Genomic DNA, 23669 nt, shown 5'->3' on the forward strand with positions numbered 1-23669 from the left:
GACAATGAAACATGACTACTTCTATCTGTGCTGCCTCAAATGTAACTCCAAGGAGAAACAGAAGCACAAACCTGGAAGTGATTTCTGCAAATTCAAGAAATATCTTTCATCAGTCTTCTTTTACCCAGATTATGTACCCATATTATAATTATTTATTGCCTCCAACTGACCTGACTGGTTATATTTGCACAGTATATATTAACAAACAGCAATCAAAACACACCTCAGCAGTTTCCACTGCAGGTTATTTTCACAGCTTGCCATTTCAGATTCATTTTTATTATTGCCAGTATCTTTGGTGAATGACACAATGAGAAGTTTCATCCAAGGTTCATTAAGGAAAGTTACATTCTACTACTGAATTCCAGGGATGATCTCATAGATTGTGCAGTCAATGACCAGTCTACCATCCCCTTTCTAATGTCTGAAAAACTTCTTCCTCATTGCAGAAATTGCATATTTCAAACTTGCCCTGCGAGCTTCTGGGTTAAAGGCCTGGTTTCTCTTTCTGCCCTCTTTTAGCTGGAAGTCAATGATCATTTGAATAATTGGAGCAGCTGGGAAGTCCATGCAAATGATTCCAAGGCGCTGGTTCAGGTCGGTCTTGGCCCTGAGGTAGTCGTACAGTTGCGGATTGATGCGCTGCGCGACGGCTCTGGGGTACGCCAACACACCGGCACCACTGCTGAAGGTGAGAAAGATCTGGCCCATGTTTCCTGACGGCGCGACCTCCAGATGTTCATAGATGCTCTGCCACTTCTCCTGCACGTACATGAGTGATGGTACCTACAGGGAACAGTGAATAACCCAAAATCATTCATCTGTCAATCAACCTGATTTCCCCGCTTTGTTTGTGGGCTCTGCGTGTGTTTGTTGACATCTTACATACCTTCCAGTCATCGGCTATGTCCATTGAATCATAGCGCATCCCCAAATCTGGCCCAGAAAACTGTTGCAGGACGATGATTTTCCCCCGGGCCTCTGCCATGGTTGGCACAAGCCTGCTGTGCCACAGGAGGTCCCAGTCAGCATAACGATGGATGTAGTCGACCACGGCGCCGTAGATGTCATTCGTCTCACTGAACTCCTCCTTTATGCGCATCAGCACCGTCTCACTGGGATACTCTCGGAGGAAGTCGACCACACCCTCCAGCACATGGCCGAAGTGCCCCCGCTGATAAGACACACCGTGATGAAGGGTGAGGTTCCCTTTGACATGGCGGAGACGGATGTCTAGGAAGCGGATGCCGGCTCGGAGCTGGGAGGCCAGGCTCCAGGTCTGGCACTCAGCATACACGCCACCGTAAATGGCCATGGTGTTGTGGGTCCCAGGCATGGTGACCTCAGACAGCGGCTGATCATCGGGGATGCTGGCCATCCAGGCTGGGTTGAGGAACTCTGGGTTGGGTGTGTCGTCATAGTCAGGCCTCTGAATGGCACCCTGACTCAAACCAACGAGTCTAAAACATCACAGGATTGTGAGCAGAGATCATTTTCTTGTACTAAAAAAACATCTTGTACTTAATAGTGTGGCTGTTTTAAAGCCCTTTTAGACTGTCAATAATGGAAATAGAAATACTTTGTTTGTTACTTTAACTTCAAACAGTCGCATAGTTGAAATCACTGGTTGGATTTCTTGATTATCACAAAATAAGATAATAATGCAGCTGCACGACTGGCATCTCCTTCAAATTTTGCTACATATTAGCTTTTTCAAAAGGTAATTTTTTAGGCTTCTGTTACTGAGACACTTATTGCCTCTGGTGGAAATAAATTCACCAGCATTGGGGATGAAAGTGTGAGTTCTGGATTAAGGAGGCACCCAGTGTTCCCAGCCGTCAGATCAGGACTACAGCGGGACATGGAGCGGTGGACTTGCTGCTGTTCACATTCAGTGAGAAACTAATTTTAAAAAAATTATGGGATACATAAAGTTATATTCAGGTGAATTGCATTTTAACCTAAACAGTCAATGAAAAGAGATACAATGCTTTTTAGTCGCTTTGTGTTTTGTGTAGAGATCATGTGGTTTTAGTCCACTTACCCCACAAGCACCATCAGCTCCATTAACATCCTCTGCTTTTTCATCATGTCTGATCAGCTGTGATGACCAGGTCTATGATCAGCAGAGGTAAAGGCAAAAAACAAAACAAAAAAACACACAAGATCAGCATGTATGTATTGTTACTGTCAAAGCAAATAACAAACTGGCCGATAAGATAAGATAAGATAAGAACTACTGTATTGATCTACCAAACTATCAATAAACTGTTCAACAGGATAACGAGAGCCTTGATGAAAACATGCATCATCACCCGTCATTTAACTATCATTCAGCCTCAGTTAATGCCGTCAGGGTTGCACTCCTGATTTCTGGATGCTAAGATCAAGCCTGAAATATACATTTCTCACAGAGAGGCGAGAACAATGTCCTTTAGGTAGACGACCGCAGCTACATCAGTAATCGCTGAGAATAGAAAACTAAATGACCTCGCTCATCTCTCCCAGGTTGGCATGTACCTGCATATTCCTTACAAAAAAAGAAAAAGAAAAAGCACTTTCCCTCCCTGAAAACATGTTTAAACTAACCAAACAGTGGAAACAATTAGATCCTGGACTGGGCTAAGGTTGACCTCAGCTCACCCCACCAGGCCATTTCAATGGCAGGCTTAAACCTTTCTAATCCCGAAACTGAACCAAACCGTCCACTGCTGCTGTGTCAAACCTGCTGATGCGTTGATGTGCTGCTCTCGTCCGCTCCAGTTCATACCTGAAACAAGAAGGTGTTCGTCCTCAGTCGGGTCCGGGTGACTGGGAACAGAAAGAGGGAGAGAGAGAGAGGGAGAGAGAGAGAGAAGAGTGGAGGGGTCAGAGGCAAAATGACAGAGTCAGAGTGCCGACCTGGGATGTTATTGTGGGAAATACCATAGAGGAGCAGCTGAGCTCTACGTTACAGAGCAGGGGTGGGAGCAGAGGGGTGTGTTTGTGTGTGAGGGGTATTCATCTCGTCATGACTCTCACTTACTGTGGTTCAGAAACCCTAAACATTAAAAAATCTTGTCATGAGAGGGGATTGGAAAATGAGTGGATCAGGTGTTGGGTGTTAAAGGTTTCTTTAAAAAGGGGCAGCTCACCCCAAAATCGCAACATGCGTATTTTTCCTCTTATTATTTCCTCTTGTTTTGGTTTGAGTTGCCGACTTTTGAAAATCTCGACCGTAGAGATGTCAGCCATCTCTAGAATATAATGAAACTAGATGGCACTTGAAAAACTCAACAGCAACGTCTCTATCCAGAAATCTTGACCCAGTAACTCAAGATGATCCACAGGCCTGTGAGCAGTTTCAAGGTGGAACTATTTTCTGTCTACTGAACCACACCAGCCAATAAAAATCACTGCACTGTCCAACGCGTGCAAATAGGCATGGCCACTGTTATAAAAATCAATTAAATTGTCGATACAGCATCAGAGGTGGAGTCACGTTCATTTCTATGAAAGCTGCTCAGTGGCATGTGAAGCCAAAAAAGCACAACTTCCCAGGTTTTAAAATTACACTTGTATTTCTTGTTGTGGGGACAAAAGAGCGAGCACACTAAAGACCTCCCCTGACTGTGCCAGCTAACTTCCAGTTTCGCGCCCGGCTAGCTTGAATAGGGATAAAATGATTCATCTGTTATCATACAGAACGGCTCAAATGATGATAGTGAAATGACACATTTTGCTGGGGATTGTTACTTTTACAAAAATGTATCCACAATTTTACAGCTACTTCTTTCACAATGCAAGCTTATGGGGAAAAAATATTTTTTGGCCACCAGTGTACATAGCCGAGAGGAAGAGGCTCATGCTCATGACATCGTGGGATGTAAACTGCTGAGGTGTAAATTTAGGTCACTTATCTTCGCCAAAGGTAAAAGGATAAATATGTACTTTCGATTGGGGGGGTGGGGGTCCCTTTAAAGCCACATTATGGTTGTTTGCATTGATATGGTATGGCCATTACACCTAATGTTATATCAAAAAGCCAATTCAGACAGTTAGGTGTAACAACCCAAAATGATTCAGAATTTAAAACAAACAAAAAAAAATTAACTGGTCATTAGAGTGATTTTATAAATCATTTGTTTCATTCCGAACAGTCTATGTGCATCGACAACAGGTGACTGTTTTCCCAGAGGGTTTCTTATCAGTAAGTGAAAGGCCCAAAATACGCCCGATACTGATAATGCAACAAAAGATAAGACAAAAAGTGAAAGAATGTGTATCCAAGATATTGAAAATAAACAAAAGTACAGTCTACAGAAATTCTGCATACGTCAGACTATTCTATTGATTGAATAAATCAAGAATTTAACATTCCATGTGTATTTGCTAGGCCACCAATGTTATCCACCAGTTAACACTACATTACACTGCATACTACTACACTATGTGAGCTGTACAAAAACAACAGAAACAGTCAACACTGGGAATAGATCGAATACCCAGCAAGGGGAATGGGTTTATTATATTTTGTCTTCAGAAAAGCTCTTGTTCTCTCAAGGATAATGCCCTGAATCAGTTGGTTTGGTTGTAAGGAACCAGTCCAAATAGCTGCAAAAAAGCAGTGGAGCACACAATTATGTTTAATGTTACTGTCTCTATCTATAAAAGCATTTGACTTGATTAATGAGTGTTCTCCAGTTTCTCTTCGTTCTAAGGTTAACATCTACTGTACTGTATGTGTGACATCATTATGACAATTATGCTTGAAATAAATAGTTCTGGATAAGACTCTGACAGACATTCGTCTCAGAGGGGGCTGGCTGAGGGGGAGCGAGGTCCAGCTCTCCAAGGGGTCAGGGAGAGTGTATCTGGGCAGTGTGTGTGTGTGTGTGTGTGTGTGTGTGTGTGTGTGTGTGTGTGTGTGTGTGTGTGTGTGTGTGTGTGTGTGTGTGTATGTGTGTGTAGTACATGGAAAAGTCTGCAGATGTTTTCAAGATTTGTCTCCAATCACTACGCGGGAAGCAAGTCAAATATTACATAAGACTTGTCCTTGTCCTTCCAAATAATATTTGCTTAGCTGTTAACACAGATCATACACCCAGAGTGCAAAGAATTTAAATTCCTGCAGTTTTGACACGTAATCAGGCCAGGTGAATCCAGGTGAACACTGGAAACGTGTAGTGCTTTCCTTGCATTTCCCAAAACAATGCAAATATTAAGTAAACAGTAAATTGAAGACATGTTTCTACATGTATGCAAAGAAAATGCTAGATTGTAAAGCTTCCTGTTGTCAATGACTGTATTAACAACGCTGTTTATTGATAAAAAACAAATTAATTTGGCCATCGTTTTGTTAACCTGAAGCTGACATTGTGTGGTGTTTTGAGGGGCTTAGTGTGCAGGAAGCTGTGAATGAGGCAGAGTTAAGAAGCAGGAGCATGTACTGCTATGTGCAACAATGTAATTAGTTATACTACCACCAGATGACACCAACGTTCAGCATTTTCAAATCCTGGGCTTAAGCTCTGGTAACCATAAAAACATCTTTGTGCATTAAATGTACTCTATTAATTAACTTACCTTACTTTCCTTACTGTCAGAAATGGGCCACACAGAGTCCACACACAGGAAGTCACAGGAGAACAATGACAAACAGAAAATGTGCAAATTAACCAATAAATCAATAAATTTGAAAATTATAGCATATACATGGCCACTACAAAGTATGCAAACCCTATAGAATGGGTTATATATCTGAATTAAATTATAACTGAACTAAAATGTGATTAGCTCTTCATTCAAATACTACAACTACATTAAGACAATGTGCTTAAACAAATAATTCATCATTATTCACGTATTTATCCAGTAAAATGATCAACAACAACCAACATTAAATATATTTGCTGGACAAGATAAGTGAACCTTTTAGGATCATCATGTCGTTTAAAGGTAACTGGAATCAGGTGTTTCGATCAAGGGGCTCACAATCAGGTGTGTGTTAGCAGTCCCTGCCCGGGGACCGGAACATAAAACTTGGTTTCTACTGTCAAAGTCTGGTCTTCTTCGTATGTTTGTGGAACACTCCAGAATGTGACAAAGGCCCCCAGGGTAACATTAAAGGATCTAGAGTCGTCTCTGGCCTCTCCACTCTTATCATTTATGTGATTTTAGGCTACTTCATGCTACAGCCAATGAAAAATAGTTACATCTTTACACATTTTTTATTTTTTTTAACCTCTGCATTGATTTATATAAAGAGGCTGATGTTTTGGTCACAAAGACCTTGCTCGAGACATGTCTTTATGAGGGGTTGGACTCCTTGCCCCTTGCAAAGACAAGTTGTGTGTGTCGCCTTCGACTCTTCTTCATGTTAGATGACAAAAAATGTGGAAACAGTCAAAAATAAAACTGTCCAAATTAGATCTTTTCTGTGAAATTGCGAACAAAATCCAATTCATCTCCATTTTGTTTCAAAACCTTGGCAAATGAAACCTGCTTGTCTTGATGCCAACTAAGATACTGTGCATGAGAAAAAAACATGTTTGTAATTTGAGTACACTGACCCTTTACATCCTAATGCCGTTACTGCTACAGGACAAAATGATGGCTCTGTTGTATTTACAGTTCAGTATCGTGATACTGCAGTGATTAAACATGGAGAGGGATCCTGTTTTTGGCTTTCCTAAAGTGTGACACTGTCTTTTACTTCTGTGGTATTTGGTCACCCCGGTTTGACAGGTGTGGGGACCTACAGTCAAAACAACACAATGAAAAGGATACTCATTCACTGCCTGCAGCCTGTGGGTGGGGCTTGCATTTGCAGTGCCTCTGGAAGAGCTCCCCTCATCCAATCAGCACGGGGCATGCATGAGTCACTTCCTCGAGTTTACTTCCATATTTGGCAGGAAGGGGCTGTCTTTATTTGACTAGGGAGGAAAATGGTGGAAAGGAGAGTCAGACGACTGCTGTAAACAGAAGGATACCAACACTTTTATATCTGGTGAGTAAACATCTGTCATCTCACTTCTTCATAATCCACATATGAAATATGTTTTAACTGTGTGTGTTGGCTGAGTCAGCAAGGACGGATGAAAGGAACATCAAAGATGGTTGATTCATGTGTGTACTGTGTGTATGGCTTGGAATCAGGAAATGAGAGAAACAGGGTGAAACAGGCTGAGTAGCAGGTTCTGAGTTAAAGTTAATTGTGCCAAATAGCAGCTTCAAGTTATCTTAACTAATAAATGTGACATATGAAAGGTCATGACCCGTAACTATTTGTTTATTTCCAGTCTTTCTTGCGTTACTAGGAAGGACACACCCACTGTTGTCCCAGAGTTATTTTTCCAGAAGGACAACATTAACAAAGCTGATTAATGCCACAACTATGACAAAGATGCACTACAGTTGGGTGAGGGTCTGTTGTCTCTGAAACTGTTGATTTAATACTGCAGGGCTTTATGAAAACATTATACAGTCATCCCCCAAAACACAAAACTAGCTTTGTTTCTTTTATTTCTACCTTTTGTAGAAAGTTTTTCACATGATTTGCCGCTTACATTGACGGGTAACCTCTGTCAATAACATAATATGAAGGCACGTCGGGGCATTAAAAGGCAGGTAAGTTAACAAAAGATAATACTCAAGGTAATAATGCATATAAAAGTATGTGCTTATTTTATTATTTTTTTTACTGTTAAGAACTTAAATTGCTTGGTTCTTAAAACATTGTGGACAAACAGAAATGAGTTTCCTCTTCAGCTGCGATGACTGGTTAATTAATAATAGATTTGTTGATAAAAAAACAAAACGACAAAAAAAATAAAGAATGATCGTCAGTTTCCAAACTCAAAATTCAATGAATGATCTGGGTACAGTTTCTCGTTTGGGAATATCTGCTGCTTTTCTTAGTCCTCTATAATATTAAAGCTGCTTTAAGTGTTGTTGTTGTTTAAGCTAACTTCCTGGCCGTTTTGTAGTCAGCCATCCCCTCCCATGTCAGGAAGATCCTGCTCTCTGCACGATCACAAGCAAGATGGGACCGCCTCTTTATGATGTTCTCTGTCCTGACTGGATAAAGTGGGCAGGGATACCAGAAAATATTTTAACTGCCTGAGCAGGAGGAAGAGACTTGGGTTACTGACCAAACACTTGATAACAGTATTAGAATATAGAGCTTTCTAACACTTATTTTTATATAAGACTATCCAGCTTACAGCAGCTTTTAACTTAAGTTTTTTTGGATTTCAGACAGTCTGTTGGACGAATGAATCATTTTCAATATATAAACCTGGGCTACGTGAAATTGTTATAATTTCATAAAATGTTCTGATTAATCGAGAAAACAATGGCAAGATTGTTCAATAAGGAAAATATTCTTTACTTGAAGCCCTAGTTTCTTCCTCTGCTCACGTGTTGATGTAGACAACAGGAACCCTCATTGTGACCTGTTGCCAGTAATATTAGAGTGTAAGTTGACACCTTCTACAATATGGCATGTGTGCAGCTGCTGGTGACATGTGGGTTGTTCCAGCAACCTGAGAGTTAGCCATGAGCCGCATTCTTAGGTTAATGCAAGTAGAAGCAACATTTGAGAACTTCTGTGACCAATCCTTTAGTTAAACCACTTACAGCGCGCTCAGAAGCTGAGGCTAAAAGACACATGGTGCTTTTTTTCTCTCTCTCTCCAGCCTCCAGACTCACTTTGCCTGAATCTAAACACGGCAGGAGAAAAGCAGTCGTGATGGCTAATGCAGCACAAGTCAAGAAAACCGCAGTTAAGGTGCTATGCTGTGTGGAGAAGGTGTCCTCCTTCGCCTCCTCCATCGACCCCCTCTTTGGCATAGTCTCATCCCTGGTTGGGGTGGCTCGCAAGGGCCTGCTTCACGACGAGGAACACCCTCTGGACAAGGACTTCCAGGCGATCAACACTAAACTACAGAGCATTTCAGAAAAGAACCACCAATGCCTGAGGAAGATCCGTATCGACGAGGTGAACGAAACCTATGGCAAGTACGAGGAGTATATCAAGCACCAGTACGCTGCCTTCAACATCATGGTGGCACAGGTGAAGAAAGATCCAGACAACACCCAGCGCCACATGGAGACCTTTGAGAGGATCTATGAGAGAGACAAGAGCGACATGAGCCTCGATGTGTACTACCGCGGTGTGATGGGTACCAATTCGCTGTTTGGAAGAACCCTGCTGAAGGTGTACCTGGACAACTGCGACGGCGACCGCGAGATCATGGAGCGCCACTGTTCACACATCGCCCACCTGTTCCACATGGGCCTCATCGCCCTCATGGCCTACACAGCTGTTACAGAGGATGACGAAGACGAGGTGCGGGATAAGTGGGCCAAGAGGGTGGAGGACATCCAGAAGAAAATGCAGGAGGTGCTCAGTCAGTGCAAAGACAAGTCTACCTGAACTGGGACCAGCAGAAGGGACGTTGTCTAGGTTTGGTGGCAATACCAGGGGACTCTCAGCTGTGGACCAATAAAATAAATACAAACATGTTATAATATTATGCTTCAAAGAGACCACTATTTGTTTCAGCTGCTTTGTGTTACAGTGCATGTCAATATATGCTGAAGTTTTATATAATATGTTCAATTAAAATGTACACATTATTAGTTGATGACGCTGTATGTTTGTGAAATCTGTTTCTTCTACGCTAAAACCATCAATCACATTGAGCAAACTACCGCCCCTAGATAGTCACAGGGTCTTATTTGGGGCAGGGAGAACAATACAAGCAAAGAATTAGAACGGAAGTGCCCCCCTCAGGTGCATTCACTTCACTATAATAATAGGCTAAATACTGCCTTCCTCCCTTTGTTCTATCCTTGATTCCAGCTGCTATGTTGTACATGTTCTAGCTTGACACCATACAGACATAAAGAAACCTACAAAGAAATGAAAATAAAACCAAAATTCTCAGCAAACTGTACTTGGACTCCTGCCTCAATGATGCGTCTCTCAAACACACTCCAGACTCAATTAGATAATCTACAAAATAAATAATTAAAAATATTTGGAAAAGTGCTGTCCATGTTTAAAATGACTGCCTTTATATAGCACTAAGCTGTTGTAATGTAAAAGCATGCCTGTGGATAGCAAATGATTGTTAAAAGGACTGCATTTATATAGCACTCATCTACTGTAATGTAAAACCATGCCTGTGAATAGCAGAAGATTGTTGCAGCTCAAATACCTGTCAGGTAAATAAAGCAGCTGATGAGCTTAGCTTAGCTTAGCATAGAGGCAGTAAACTGAGGGAAGCGGCTTGCCTTTCCAGCAGTCACAAACTATGCCTATGAATACCCCTAAGGCAAACAAATTAGAACATATCTTTTTGTGTGTTTAATATGTACTGATCAATCTTAAAAGGACTGCATTTATATAGCATTTTTGCAGGTAGCAGCAGCTTAGTTTAGCATAAAGCCTGCAAACAGAGGGAAACAGCTCTAACAGCACCTTTAAGGCCAAATCTAATGCTAACTAACTAAAAAGTGATAGCTTTTTCATTATATACGTACAAAAAACGGAGGTTTGAAAGTGAAAGTGTAGTTTTCTGGTGGGTTCATGTGTCGGACAAGTTCTTGGCCGATAACTTCCTGGAGTCGAGTATCCCCTGGTTGCCTAGCAACTGCTCAGAGACAAAAAAGGCCCAGGACGCAACTTCCGGTAAAACAGCCACTTGATTACTTTAGAGTTTTAAAAAAGGGATATATAACGTCTTCATTTTTAGTTTTAATAATTTAGTCTAAAATGGGCTGATAGATCGATTTTGTAACCAGTGAACAGACTAGCTAAGATGCTATTCTTTCAGACTTTTTGCTAACGCCACCTGTTAACAGTGTGGTAACAATAAAGAGTATTCAGTAGATGATAAAAATAGGCCCGCAATCTCTCTGTAATTTTATACAACATGATTATAAGATTGGTTTTACTAAACATCTCTTATTTTGAGGGAATTCACTAAGTACATGCAGTTTATAAATACGGAGTCCCGTCTAATGGTTGTCGCACTGAGTCCCCCTCACCGCCAGAGTTCTCTGTTGTCCAACCGGAGCTGCTGCACTGAAACGTAACGCGACTCCACTGTTTGTCTCCGCGGACCTGCCCAAACTCACAGGCCTGCTACTGCCGCAACACAAATAATCTAGCCTGGAAGTTCACCCGGAGCCGTCTCCCGGCTGCGGGCGTTCACACTCCACAAAAGTGAACCTCTATGAGAGCCGAGAGAGGCAGCGTTAGGTGTGTTAGAGGAAACTGCCACGTCGCTTTTCGGTAAGTTTTTAGCTTCTGAACGAGCGTATGAAAAGCGGTGATGTTTGAGTGTGTACTAGCATCCCGGCTACAGCTGCTGATCCAGGTCAAAAAAGTTGATCGTATTTGTCGTGGACAGCAATATCTATCAGCAGTGTTTGGACCCACTAGTACCCGGTGTACGTTACAATATAATATACAACATGGTTTTGTGTAATAACTGTTTAAATACAGGAGACTGTTTGGTTTCCGGGGCGGGACCCCCTCAGAACTCAACAAGTTGACTTCTGAGCTGAGGGCTGTTGATGTGTTGACAGTGTTCTATTTCACACTACTTTGTGGATTTTCTGTACAGCACATGCAGTCAAGTCGTGTCTGTAAAGAGTGTGTAAAACCTGAGGCCTGCACAGTATCGGAGTTTCCTGCGAAATGCATAATTATGTGTTCATAAGACGTTTGAAAGCTGCTGTAAACCTCCAGTATGTGTCTTTACAACCACAGACATAAGGCTTCAGAGGTGTGATCGAACACAAGAAACACATTATTACTTGTCATAGTTGGTTGTGGTTCCTTAAAACAAATTCTAAATATAATGTACTCAATTTGTAATGTATGATGAAAAAAAGATGTACTTCTTCTTAAAAATAATAATTTAACCTTTGAAACCCAAACATAGATTTTTAATTCTCAACAAAATTATCATTATTAGGCATTGATGATATAATAATATCAAATATGGATCATGGATATGGAAATAACATACAATGAAAATGTATTTTTGCACCTTAAAACTGTAGAAAAATGACTTGCTAGTTGGATTTACATACTGAATATTAATAATGTTTTTGGGTGTCCTGAGCACAAGCCATCCTCGCCTGGGCCTCTGTATGTGTGAAAACTGAAAGGTGTTTGTATTTTTATATGTGACACACGAAGCAGTGTAACACAACACTTACACAAACTCATACATACATGTATATCCACTTTATAGGTGGCAAAAGTGATGAATTCATTCATACCTCTTTAAATAGGTCTTTTCTGTTAATATTGAAGCCCACTGTTGCTTTTTTGCAACATTTAAACATCCATTCTAATCATATGTATTATACTTGAAAATATATATTAATAAAGAAGTTTTCTACCAATAAATATCCTTAGATTGAAAGACAGAAAATGACTACTGGACAAATATTTGCTTTATTGCTCTAATTGTATAAAGTATCTGAAGCCATTCCAAAAGTATCATCACACTGCAGGTGTTTTGTTCATGAGTAAAGTAATTATAGTTTTTGTTTTGCTTTAACCATGGGCTGGACATTATAGCTTTAAAGTGATAATGCAGAATGTTTAGGCTATGTTGCGACACACAATATATATCTCAATTGTGTGAAATCTCCCCAAAAGCACTTCTTAAATGACAATGTTTCACAATGAGATTATTGATGAATAATCATCAGTAATCTGGATATAATGACAAAGCGAGTAAAGGCAAGTATTAGAGTCTGGTAAGTAGAACAGTCTGGTAAGTTCAGAAATTGACATCACTTTACTGTAATGTAAACAAGCTGGATGTCAGCTTTATCTGCATGAGGTCACTTAACCTCTGTGATAACATCTTTGTCCCCCCTGTGATCTTGTGTTTCAGGGATGCCTCTCCACAGCATTTGGCCGTCGTGTAGAATGACTTGTCGAGACTGAGAGAGAGCCAGCAGCATGGGCAACGAGGACAGCCTCGAGGATGTGTTTGTTGCTGTCATTCGCCCGAAGAGTCAAGTCAGCCTGAGCTCAAAGGAGTACAGAGCCAAAGCCTATGAGGTAAATGTGCTTGGTCAGACAGTGGCAGGGTCTGTCGCCAGTAAACAGTTAACCACCTTTCTAGCCCGGTTTTTAACTCGGTTTCCACGTTCCCATACAGATTCTGCTGATTGAAGTGCCTTTGGAAGGGAAGGAGAAGAAAAGAAAGAAGGTCCTCCTTGCGACGAAGATCCAAGCAGGAGGAGACAAATCCAAATCCATATTGGATTATGTCGACGAAAAAATCAGACCCATATCTAATAACCAAGGCTTCATAGGTGAGCTTGGGACATTCACAGTAATGAAAAATTTCTAATCCTGTGAATCTTCTTTGTTTTTCCCCTCAGATCTAGACAGGAAACTACTGATCTAAACACTTTTTTGTGTCTCAGGAAAGCGTGTGGTGCATATGAAGAAATTCCCCCTCGATGGAGACAGTGAAGGAAAGGAGGCCTCGCTCTTTGTTGTGCCAGTCAGTGTTAAAGGTGAGCAAAAAAAAAAAAAAAGACTGTCCTACTAAACTGATACTTAAAATACTGTCCAAGCTGTATATTAATAAATCTTTCTGGACAGACAACAGCAAGCCTGTCTACAGCGCCGGCAGCCCGAGCTTCTACTGCTTCCAGGACATCATGCGAGTGTGCAGCGAGACCAGTGCTCACTTCTGCTCCACCACCTCCAAGATGCTTCTGGCCTTGGACAAGTGAGGATACACTTCAGAGCGAGGTCTTCTATTCGACGAGGATGCAGAGCTGTAACTTTGTTGCTTTGACTTCCACAGATGGTTAGCAGAGCAGCACACTGTGCCTCACGCCATCCCCGCCCTGTTTAGACCAGCACCCGTGGAGCGGGTGAAGACCAACGTGAGCAACCCGGCCTACGGCAGCGATGGCAAGCTGAGTGACGAGGGGCTGCACATGGGCTACACTGCTCTGGAGATCAAGAGCAAGATGATGTCTCTGGAGAAGGCAGACATGTGCATCCTCAACCCACTTTACGGCTCGGATCTGCAGTACACCAACCGGGTGAGGCCCGTTTTTAGAAAATTGGTGAAATTGGGAACAAACTTTTTTTGATGTCATTTACCGTGTGTTGGTCTTCTCGCCCTCACTCTGCCATTCCTGGCCGGTCTTTTGTTCGCAGGTGGACAAAGTTATCATCAACCCGTACTTTGGCCTTGGAGCACCCGACTACTCTAAGATCCAGATCCCCAAGAGGGAGAAGTGGCAACACGGTCCGAACTGTGTGACAGAAGACAAGTGAGTGGATCTGCTTAACAAGCATGAAGCATCATTTCGATGCAGAAGTGATCGTTACTTGTTAAAAAAATTAGAATGTGATTTGAAAACAATATTGATGTCACAAAAAAGGGGGGCTTGAGAGCATTTACATTAGGTGAACGCAATATAATGTATGCCTGTTTTTTATAAAGCAACTTTTGGGAACATGTCACGTTCAGGAGCAATGTTTGCAAACTGACTAATTGTGTACTTACTTTCCACCCTACATCATAAGAATCTGTATAAACTCTCTGCAGGGAGCGTCAGTGGGTGGACGACTTCCCTCTCCACCGCAGCGCCTGTGAAGGAGACACGGAGCTGCTCTCTAAACTCCTGGACAGCGGCTTCTCCGTCAAGCAGCTGGACAGCGACCACTGGGCTCCCATTCACTACGCATGCTGGTGAGTGAGACGCTCGCCTCACAACCAGAGAGAGTCTGAAAACTCCAAAACTTCTCACTGTCATTTCTTGTTTGGGCCTATCCAGGCACGGTAAAGTCGAGGCGACCAAGCTGTTACTGGAGAAAGGTAACTGTAATCCAAACTTGCTCAACGGCCAGCTCAGCTCCCCTCTGCACTTCGCGGCCAGAGGAGGCCACGCAGAGATAGTGCAACTCCTGCTGCAGCACCCCGAGATCGACCGGGTACGAAACGTCCTTAATGCAGTTACATGCACTGCAGTTCTTTAGGAACATGTAGAGACTTTTATTTGTTACATTAGTAAAACATCAAGAAAGCAGTCAAAAAGAAATATGGAAAAACGTATAGGAAAACACTGTGACTGATTTTATTAACTACTCTTTTAATTTGATTTACTTCAATTTAATCTAAACGTGTCCTTTTTTTGAGTATCCAAAAAAACATCTGAATGAATCACAGGAGTCCTTCTAATATTCATACAGCATACATTTATGACCTGTTTACAGCTTGAAACATTAAATATTTAATGTAAATTATTTTGACTGAAAAAAGTACCACTGTGCATTTGACTCGCAAAGTGAATGCTTTATTTTTAGACAAAACATTTATGTATTTATGACGTATCACACTACAATGCTGGAGGTAAACAAGAGCCATTATTAAATATTGATACTGACTTTGCCACCAACAGCACATAGAAGACCAGCAGAAGAGATCCCCTCTGCAAGTGTGTGAGGAGAACAAACAGAACGAATGGGAGGAAACGGTGAAGCTTCTGCAGCAAGCCACCAGCAAGCCTGTGAGTCACACAGCAGACACTAATCTCACTACTGTGCTTCAAACGCAAACATGACAACAGATAGTAGAGCTTGAGACTGGTTGAGAAATGATGACAAACAAAAGATGTTTTTTTTTAATGTGAATTTACAAGTGTTGGGTTAAGTTAAACATTTTTAGTTTTTTGGTGGCAGTTAGGTCTGCCGGTCACTAGATGGTGCTATCTCATCAAGTAGAGTCTGCAGATTTTTTGAAAATTATTTGGACTAAGCCGCTAGTCTTGGTTTTGTTAACTGTATGTATGTTTGTTCCACAGTATGAGAAGGTGCGCATCTACCGCATGGATGGCTCGTATCGCTCCGTGGAGCTGAAGCACGGCAACAACACGACGGTGCAGCAGATCATGGAAGGCATGCGTCTGTCGCAGGACACCCAGCAGTACTTCACGATCTGGATCTGTTCCGAGAACCTCCGTGAGTTCACCCACACGACATTTTTGCTCAAAAACATCCTGTGGCTGAAGAACCAGAAACATGACCTGGTCAGTCAACTCATAAAAAAAAAAAGACTGCAGTAATATCGTTTTTGTTTCTTTGTGTCAGACCTGCAGCTGAAGCCATACCACAAGCCCCTGCAGCACCTGCGGATCTGGACGGAGATTGTGACGGACTTAACCGTGTTGGATCCTCAGAGGGAAACACCTCAGCTCTTCCTCCGCAGGGATGTCCGGCTGCCTCTCGAAATTGAGAAAAAGGTGGCTCAGTTTGTCACATACAAGAAGCTACTTCTTCTAAGTCTTTTCAGGTGTTAGACATATCACATGTCATGTGTCTTTTCTCACTCTGCTGGTCACTGTTTTGTCCCAGGTGGAAGATCCCCTGGCTATCCTCATTCTGTTCGACGAGGCCCGTCACTGTCTCCTGAAAGGCTTCTTCCCCGCTCCAGACACCAAGCTGATCACACTGGCCAGCCTCCTCCTGCAGATCATCTATGGCAACTATGAGAGCAAGAAGCATAAGCAAGGGTTCCTCAAGTAAAACACAGTTTCTAATCATAATTTCAGTTGAAATATGAACATTAAATTCTTTTCCAAGTTTTGTTTCTGCAGTGCACCAAACCCTTCATTCTGTTGTATGAAGTAAAAAACATAATTAATCTTATTTATTCCCTACAGTGAGGAAAACCTGAAATCAATTGTACCGATATCCAAGGTGAAAAGCAAAGCGTACCACTGGACCAACAGGATTCTGCATGAATACAAAGTACGCTCCAAGATTTCACCATAAAAATTCTCCTCAGCTTTTAAATGAAGTCTCACTGCCGGCTTGAATGACAGGCTTTTCTCTCCCTCTCTGACAGGCCCTGAGCACCAGCGAGGGGGTGAGTAAAGAGATGCACCACCTGCAGCGGCTCTTCCTGCAGAACTGCTGGGACATCCCGACCTACGGCGCGGCCTTCTTCACAGGCCAGGTCTACACCAAGGCCAGCGCCAGCAACCACAAAGTCATCCGGGTCTACGTCGGGGTCAACACGAAGGGGCTGCACCTCATGAATATGGAGACCAAGGTATCGGCATCAGTTACTCTCTGTTTTAAACCTGAGCTGTAATATTTGGTGTGGTGTCTCTTCCTCTGCGTGCTCAGTATGATAATTTGTTAAATCTCTGCACTGCCAGGTCCTCCTCATCAGTTTAGAGTATGGCACATTCATGTGGCAGCTTGGACACGCGGACCAGTACTTCCAGATACACAGTGGCGACAACAAAATGAACTTCATTGTGCACACAAAACAGGTAACCGCTTTGTTTTTGGGGATGACGTCTAAAATAGAAAAATCCAGTCGCAAATAATGACTGCAAGCAGCCCAGAGTCCAGTCTCAAAGCTGAACGTTTACAGGCAATCCCTTCTGAAGGATGACAGCTTGAAATGTTCTCCTACATTCATTATTTCCTTGCAGGCTGGCCTTATTGTGAAGCTTCTGATGAAGCTGAGTGGACAGATGACTCCAAACGATAAAGGCCCAACAGACAAATACGCCTACGGCTGAAAAACTGTTGCAGAAACCACAGCTGCCAAAGATCCCGGTGCAGATTCTTCTCACTGACTCATTTGACTGCAATAACTCTGGGTGAAGAGCACAAAGTCAGCCTCTCCACAAAACGCCTCATTTTGTACATTAGGCTTACCGCTACCTTTTACATCTTCACATTGTGTATTTTGATGAGTCATATATTTTGATCGCATGTAAATAATATGTTTATTTAATGTTTTGTTTTAATAAAATGACTGATGTATGAATGAGGATGTGTTGGTAGTTTGTCTTCAAAACTTCAAAGCATGTGATCTTTTATTAACAAAGTGAAATGATTTTAATTTGAAGTGATTTTGGGGAAAATTCACACATTCCCTGTTGTGGCTAATAGCTTAAAATGTGCAATGTTCTAGAATTTAATTTAAAACAATAAACTTATTGTGGTATGGCGCTGCTCCTTGCTGGCATTCCCTTCAGGCCCTCCATGGTCCCAGGCCTGAAAACTAAAATAATAATCTAGGGGCGCAGAGAGACATCTTCCTTTTTCTTACATTGTGAAATCAGCAGCTTAAAAAACGGTGGATACACTTTTTTTTTTTGAGTCGTTTGACTATCAGACTTTGAGCCATTCTGTCAAATAACTTTGAAAAGTCTAGAGAAGCCACAAAATTAAATCATTTATCTATTTAAGTTAGCCGTCTGCTAAACAGAAAGTGAGACAAATCGGTTGGCCCCTAAACACAGTAGATCTGGGTATTTTCATACCCGGCTGGGATGTCAAATTTCTTTGGCTTCATGTGCCACCAACCAGCTTTCATAGGAATAAGTGGAGCTCTGCCTCCAAATCTGTATCCAGTTTTAACTGTAACATCCTTGATGGGGGCTACAGGTGGCTAATTCTTAAATATTGCACCTTTTCTGAGGGAAATGAAATGAGGAATCATTTGAGTTGAGATTATGAAGAAGTCACTTCAAATCCTCTGCATGGCTGAAAGAATAAAAGTTACTTTTCAGGATAGTAGAAAACACTTTCAAGTCTGGTAAAGTGGTAACACTTGACTATTAAACAATCTAATATAGAAATACACGACATTAGTGCCATAAAATAATACTGAGCCTTCGTTCGGAACAGTATTCAACATGGAACATAATGATTATGTTCCAGATTTAGAAAAATCAAGTTGATGTATTTTCTCAATGTACTCCATACATCAGCTTTAACTGGGTCATTAGCATAATATATTACAATAGAAACATTGTTTACTTGTAAATATTATTTTATAGACTTACAACATACTCAGATTTGAAGCATTACTGATGCCTTTTTTGAGGTGAATATGACAAATTTAATTTGCCACAGTGCAAACTTGTAACATCCAGAGTTTAACGCAGCTCCATCTTTATCGAGTAGCTTGAAGTATCCTGTTAACTGCACCCTGCTAAACTAACTGCTAGCTAACTTTCTCCAGTAAATCATCAGTATTTTTGTTTTATTTCGGGACCTCTTCATGACACTGAAGATATGTGTAACTTTCTAACTAACGTTTTTTTAAGTGAAAGAATAAGGTTCAACGCCAAATGAAACGATGCTGATAACAAACGTCCGTCAAAGAGCCTTTCAATCGATGGCGCACATCACAGTCGTCCTGCCGGAGTGACATCATATAGCCAGACATCGGTTCAGGTACCGGCAGCCAATCACAGCAGCAGTTACTTGACGGACACGAGGTCAACAGCCAATGGAAACGCTCTGTTGGTCAGGCGGGGGCAGGACCAACCCATGAACGGTATTGACAGGTAGAGCTATTGGGGTGATATTACCAACGGCCCCGAGAGCTGAGCATCAGATGGACTGCAGCCGGTCAAACTAGTGAATAACCGTCCTTTGGTCATTGAAATCGTCACTGAATTGTTTTTAGAGGACAGAACCAGCGGAGGGAGGTAAACATGTCGCTTCATCTTTATGAAATGAGCAGTAAACTGTTCGGGGAGACGGTCGGGAAAGTGAACGAGAACCTGACCTCCGTGGTTCTGGCTGCGTCTCTCGTCACTCTCATTATCGGATACGTTTCAAAAGTGCTGCTCAAACAGTCCTCCGACAGTGAGGACAAGGTAAGTTAGCCTAGCTTGCTAAAAAGTGATAATTGTTGAAATACATAAAAATGATACGATACATATGAATCAGTTTGTATTCATCATTCACTGTCATCATGCTTCTCTCTGCAGAAATACCCTCCTTTCATTCCCTCCAGCATCCCTTTCCTGGGCCATGCTATTGCATTTGGAAAGAGTCCCATTGAATTTCTTGAAAATGCTTATGAAAAAGTAAGTTTTGCAGTGCACAGACACTTCACTCTACTCTAGCTTAGACAATGTGAATGCTGGCGGATTTTTAAAGTTTACAACTACATTCAACCAAATATGTTTAAGTTTTGGACTTTTGGTGTGAGAAAAACATGCAATTTGTCAATGAAAAAAATGATTTTAGAAATTCAATATTTTTAAACATCTTACAGACAAAATGGACGAATCAGCTTCTCAAGAAAATACTTCAGTTTGTAATTAAATGAATTATTTAATCATGCAAACACAGGGCTCACTTTCATAATGTCTGTTAAAAATATGGTATCTCTGTGTTATTTGACCACTCACACACTTGACATGACCCATTTTTCATGTTCAGGATTTTTGAAACCACTCCTGCTACACATTCTAGATTTGAAAGGAACTTACAAGCTGATGTAACCCAGTAATTCACGAGATAGGAGAGGAGATAGGTCAGATTCCTTCCGTCCTGACCCCTGTGTGCTGTGTTAACTCCTGCACCTCTGCCCTTCCGCCCACAGTACGGCCCTGTGTTCAGCTTCACCATGGTCGGGAGCACATTCACCTACCTGCTGGGCAGCGAAGCGGCCACGCTGATGTTCAACAGCAAGAATGATGACCTGAACGCGGAGGACGTCTACTCCAGGCTAACCACTCCAGTGTTTGGCAAAGGAGTCGCCTATGATGTCCCGAACCACGTGAGTCCGCTGTAACATTTAATTGTGAGGGGAAAAAGACTAGTTTTAGCTATTTGAAACCAGTTGTAATGCAGGTTTCCTTTTAATATGTTGCAGATCTTTCTGGAGCAAAAGAAGATGCTGAAGACGGGCCTGAACATTGCTCGTTTTAGGGAGCACGTGAAAGTCATAGAGGCGGAGACCATAGAGTATTTCCAGAGATGGGGCGACAGCGGGGAGAAAAGTAAGATCCTTCGCAAGTCACTTGATTTAAATGTGAAGATTCTGTTTTTCCAGTTTGTTTTGATCTATTTAATCCAAACCCAAAGCTTCAAAATGCCACAACCTCATTTGTTTGCCTGTTTCAGACCTGTTTGAGGCTTTGTCTGAGCTGATCATCCTGACAGCCAGCAGCTGCCTCCATGGGAAGGAGATCCGCAGCATGCTGAATGAGCGAGTAGCCCAGCTCTACGCTGACCTGGACGGAGGATTCAGTCACGCTGCCTGGCTTCTGCCCGGCTGGCTGCCGCTGCCCAGCTTCAGGTAGGACCGCTTGGAGACCTCAGGACCCGCGATGTAATGTTCTAGTTGTGGTATTATAATAAAAACTATAACACATATGTAACCTGTTTTGTTAGGAAAAGGGACAGAGCTCACAGAGAGATCAAGAACATCTTCTTCAAAGTGATTCAAAAGCGTCGACAGTCCACAGAGAAAGTGGACGACATCCTGCAGACCCTCGTCGATGCCACCTACAAGTAAGATGGCTTCTGTGGTCAAGGAAGGAAATAACCCTAACCCTAACCTCATGCTGCTGGTTCACAATTTTGCCTTTTTATGTTCAAATGGATCATCATACAGATCGTTTGTAAGATACAGAATATATCTGGTCATGTTTTAGGAGAGATCCTTAAACTGGAAACCCACCAAATCAAAAAATTCTCGTGAGAAAACAGTAGAAGTTTGTACACCTCACATCATCACAGCAAATCGGACTAAATACTGATCTGAGGACCTCAGAAATGTAATTACACATTTAAAGACACAGTTTATATTTTCAGAACTGGTGGTGCTCATCGCAGCCACTGCTTACTGAAATTAGAGATAATCGGAAATCAGAGAGTATTACTTAGTCCAGACAGCTGCTGATCTTAACGGTTCACATTTTTGTTTCACATTAAGAAATGGACGACCACTGAATGATGACGAGATCGCGGGGATGCTGATTGGCCTCCTTCTGGCGGGTCAGCACACGTCCTCCACCACCAGCGCCTGGATGGGCTTCTTCATGGCCAAAGACAGATCTCTGCAGGATCGCTGCTACGCCGAGCAGAAGGCTGTGTGTGGAGAGGCCCTGCCTCCGCTCGACTTCGATCAGGTAAGGCTGGGTGCGATGCAGGTCTGTGGTGAGTCAGCCTTGAGCTGCCATAAATCCGTTCCTAGTTTTCCCTAACTGAATTAAAACCACACATAGAACCACAAATCTGTTTAGCTTTAGTCTTATTGGAACTAGGGGAAAAAAATGCACATCCATGGACATATTTAGCTGGTGGAAGTAATGGTTCCTTTAGTCAGTCCTTTGTGTTGTCTGAGTTCTCACGTTGTCCCGTGTTTGTCCCCAGCTGAAAGATCTCAGCCTGTTGGATCGCTGTTTGAAGGAGACCCTGCGTCTCCGCCCGCCCATCATGACCATGATGAGGATGGCTCGCTCTCCACAGGTAGGAACAACCGATCAGCTGATCATAACCAGTCACATCCCACAAGTTTTGATGTTTATTAGTATCAGACATGTGTAATAGCGGTTTTCTTTCTCCTGCACTCTCTCAGACCGCAGCAGGTTACACCATCCCTGTGGGCCACCAGGTCTGCGTCTCCCCGACTGTCAACCACCGCCTGTACGACACCTGGAACGAGAGGATGGAGTTTAATCCTGATCGCTACCTCAACGACAACCCCGCTGCAGGGGAGAAGTTTGCTTATGTGCCATTTGGAGCCGGTAAGAGACATAAAAATATTAATACTTGAAATGGAATTGAATTTGCAGTCATTTCTGTGCAGTCCGTCACTGCAGTCAATGCAATGAAGGTTATTTTTGAAATCTGCTGAGAACACTAGAAAGTACAAGAAAAATGTGTTTAACGTATGTAAAAAATACATTAAAAATGTTCTTTTCCTTCTGCTCTTCAGGCCGCCATCGCTGCATCGGGGAGAACTTCGCCTACGTCCAGATCAAAACCATCTGGTCCACTTTGCTGCGCATGTACGACTTTGACCTGGTGGATGGATATTTCCCCACGATCAACTACACCACAATGATTCACACGCCCCACAACCCCGTCATCAGATACAAGAAGAGGATACAGTGATAGACTGAATGAAAACACTGGAGGGAGCGGTCAGACATCCTGAGTTTCTGACGTGAGGCTTCCTGGGACTTGAATTGAGGAAATTTTAATAGAAAGCACTTTGCTCTGCCTTGATGTCCAACCTGTCACTGTTTGTGCTTCTTTCAGCCCTTTCTTTCTGAATGTTCACATTACTACAGAATTTTTTTTTAAACTTGTGTTTGCAGAGATAATTACATAGACTGTATAACTCTGGCTGAAACATGAATGCTAATATTCACAGTGTGAATTCTTCAGGATAGGAATGCAGTGCCTTGATGACCGCAAAACATTATTTGGTGCTTCTTCCTTTATTTAATCATTCCCTGGGATGCTAGATCATTATTTTTTAGTGGAAAACAAAGCAGAGGGTGTGAGAGTACATCACTGTAGTGTTGTGATAATCAGAAAAATGAGTTCCTGACTGAAAATTCATGCGAACATCCCCCTGCAATCAGGTAAACAACTCAGAAAGTCAGTACAGAAGTTGGTACAAGACTTGACAACTACAAAGAACTCTTTTTCTGTCCATCTCTCGTATGTCAATGCGCTGCAAGTCCAAATTCCAGATTTTAGTTTTTTAGTTTTACTTTTTTTATTCTGGCATCGGGAGACCGCCTTTTGTACATTCAAACTTGTTCAACCTAAAGAATGGAAATCATTCTTTGTTCTCATGATATTTTTTTGAACTGAACTGGTAGGTTTTTGGCCCCCACTG

The 23669-nt window shown here is 42.1% G+C and overlaps 4 protein-coding genes and 1 long non-coding RNA gene across 7 annotated transcripts; 3 read left to right on the forward strand and 2 right to left on the reverse strand.

Annotated features, from left to right (window-relative positions):
• Positions 1–226: 226 nt before the first annotated feature.
• Positions 227–6908, reverse strand: si:dkey-266f7.9 (uncharacterized protein LOC100006223 homolog). 3 transcript variants are annotated; one of them, XM_037092263.1, is made up of 7 exons: positions 6769–6908; positions 5911–6020; positions 5566–5578; positions 2771–2811; positions 2045–2116; positions 890–1460; positions 228–786 (listed from the first exon to the last, which is right to left on the reverse strand). In XM_037092263.1, the coding sequence occupies exons 5-7, from the start codon at positions 2089–2091 to the stop codon at positions 418–420; spliced, it is 987 nt and encodes a 328-aa protein (XP_036948158.1). In that variant the 5' UTR covers positions 2092–2116; positions 2771–2811; positions 5566–5578; positions 5911–6020; positions 6769–6908; the 3' UTR covers positions 228–417. The 3 variants fall into 3 exon arrangements, with proteins under 3 accessions (XP_036948159.1, XP_036948158.1, XP_036948160.1); XM_037092265.1 differs by having other exon boundaries at positions 2726–2811; XM_037092264.1 differs by lacking the exons at positions 5911–6020; positions 6769–6908 and adding an exon at positions 5878–5895 and having other exon boundaries at positions 227–786.
• On the forward strand, positions 6851–9941 carry rpz2 (rapunzel 2). Its single transcript, XM_037092267.1, has 2 exons — positions 6851–6988; positions 8679–9941. The coding sequence occupies exon 2, from the start codon at positions 8732–8734 to the stop codon at positions 9416–9418; it is 687 nt and encodes a 228-aa protein (XP_036948162.1). The 5' UTR covers positions 6851–6988; positions 8679–8731; the 3' UTR covers positions 9419–9941.
• LOC119016462 lies at positions 9338–11171 on the reverse strand. The gene is made up of 3 exons (XR_005074166.1): positions 11038–11171; positions 10531–10640; positions 9338–9477 (listed from the first exon to the last, which is right to left on the reverse strand). It is a non-coding gene; the product is annotated as an uncharacterized LOC119016462 (long non-coding RNA).
• Positions 11146–17835, forward strand: krit1 (KRIT1 ankyrin repeat containing). Its single transcript, XM_037092259.1, has 17 exons — positions 11146–11284; positions 12909–13078; positions 13179–13335; positions 13450–13542; positions 13631–13760; positions 13839–14082; positions 14201–14316; positions 14595–14738; positions 14824–14980; positions 15448–15555; positions 15850–16006; positions 16136–16287; positions 16400–16566; positions 16708–16795; positions 16893–17099; positions 17209–17325; positions 17491–17835. The coding sequence occupies exons 2-17, from the start codon at positions 12977–12979 to the stop codon at positions 17578–17580; spliced, it is 2229 nt and encodes a 742-aa protein (XP_036948154.1). The 5' UTR covers positions 11146–11284; positions 12909–12976; the 3' UTR covers positions 17581–17835.
• A 1527-nt stretch (positions 17836–19362) lies between these two features.
• Positions 19363–23651, forward strand: LOC119016455 (lanosterol 14-alpha demethylase). The gene is made up of 10 exons (XM_037092260.1): positions 19363–19677; positions 19792–19890; positions 20412–20588; positions 20685–20811; positions 20936–21110; positions 21206–21325; positions 21750–21945; positions 22190–22285; positions 22395–22563; positions 22755–23651. The coding sequence occupies exons 1-10, from the start codon at positions 19513–19515 to the stop codon at positions 22931–22933; spliced, it is 1503 nt and encodes a 500-aa protein (XP_036948155.1). The 5' UTR covers positions 19363–19512; the 3' UTR covers positions 22934–23651.
• The last annotated feature ends 18 nt before the right edge of the window (positions 23652–23669 follow it).

Source organism: Acanthopagrus latus, chromosome 3 (assembly GCF_904848185.1).
Source record: "Acanthopagrus latus isolate v.2019 chromosome 3, fAcaLat1.1, whole genome shotgun sequence".
Taxonomy (NCBI): Eukaryota; Metazoa; Chordata; class Actinopteri; order Spariformes; family Sparidae; genus Acanthopagrus; species Acanthopagrus latus.

Excerpts from the sequence above, each read along its gene's own strand:
- LOC119016455 (XM_037092260.1), top strand. The coding sequence starts at position 19,513 with ATGTCGCTTCATCTTTATGAAATGAGCAGTAAACTGTTCGGGGAGACG. Across the intron at positions 20,589-20,684 it reads CCTATGATGTCCCGAACCAC|ATCTTTCTGGAGCAAAAGAA; the intron begins GTGAGTCCGCTG and ends AATATGTTGCAG. Across the intron at positions 22,564-22,754 it reads TTATGTGCCATTTGGAGCCG|GCCGCCATCGCTGCATCGGG; the intron begins GTAAGAGACATA and ends TCTGCTCTTCAG.
- si:dkey-266f7.9 (XM_037092264.1), bottom strand. The coding sequence starts at position 2,091 with ATGATGAAAAAGCAGAGGATGTTAATGGAGCTGATGGTGCTTGTGGG. Across the intron at positions 1,461-2,044 it reads GAGCTGATGGTGCTTGTGGG|ACTCGTTGGTTTGAGTCAGG; the intron begins GTAAGTGGACTA and ends GTGATGTTTTAG. Across the intron at positions 787-889 it reads ACATAGCCGATGACTGGAAG|GTACCATCACTCATGTACGT; the intron begins GTATGTAAGATG and ends TGTTCCCTGTAG.
- krit1 (XM_037092259.1), top strand. The coding sequence starts at position 12,977 with ATGGGCAACGAGGACAGCCTCGAGGATGTGTTTGTTGCTGTCATTCGC. Across the intron at positions 13,079-13,178 it reads ACAGAGCCAAAGCCTATGAG|ATTCTGCTGATTGAAGTGCC; the intron begins GTAAATGTGCTT and ends GTTCCCATACAG. Across the intron at positions 16,567-16,707 it reads CATAAGCAAGGGTTCCTCAA|TGAGGAAAACCTGAAATCAA; the intron begins GTAAAACACAGT and ends TATTCCCTACAG.
- rpz2 (XM_037092267.1), top strand. The coding sequence starts at position 8,732 with ATGGCTAATGCAGCACAAGTCAAGAAAACCGCAGTTAAGGTGCTATGC.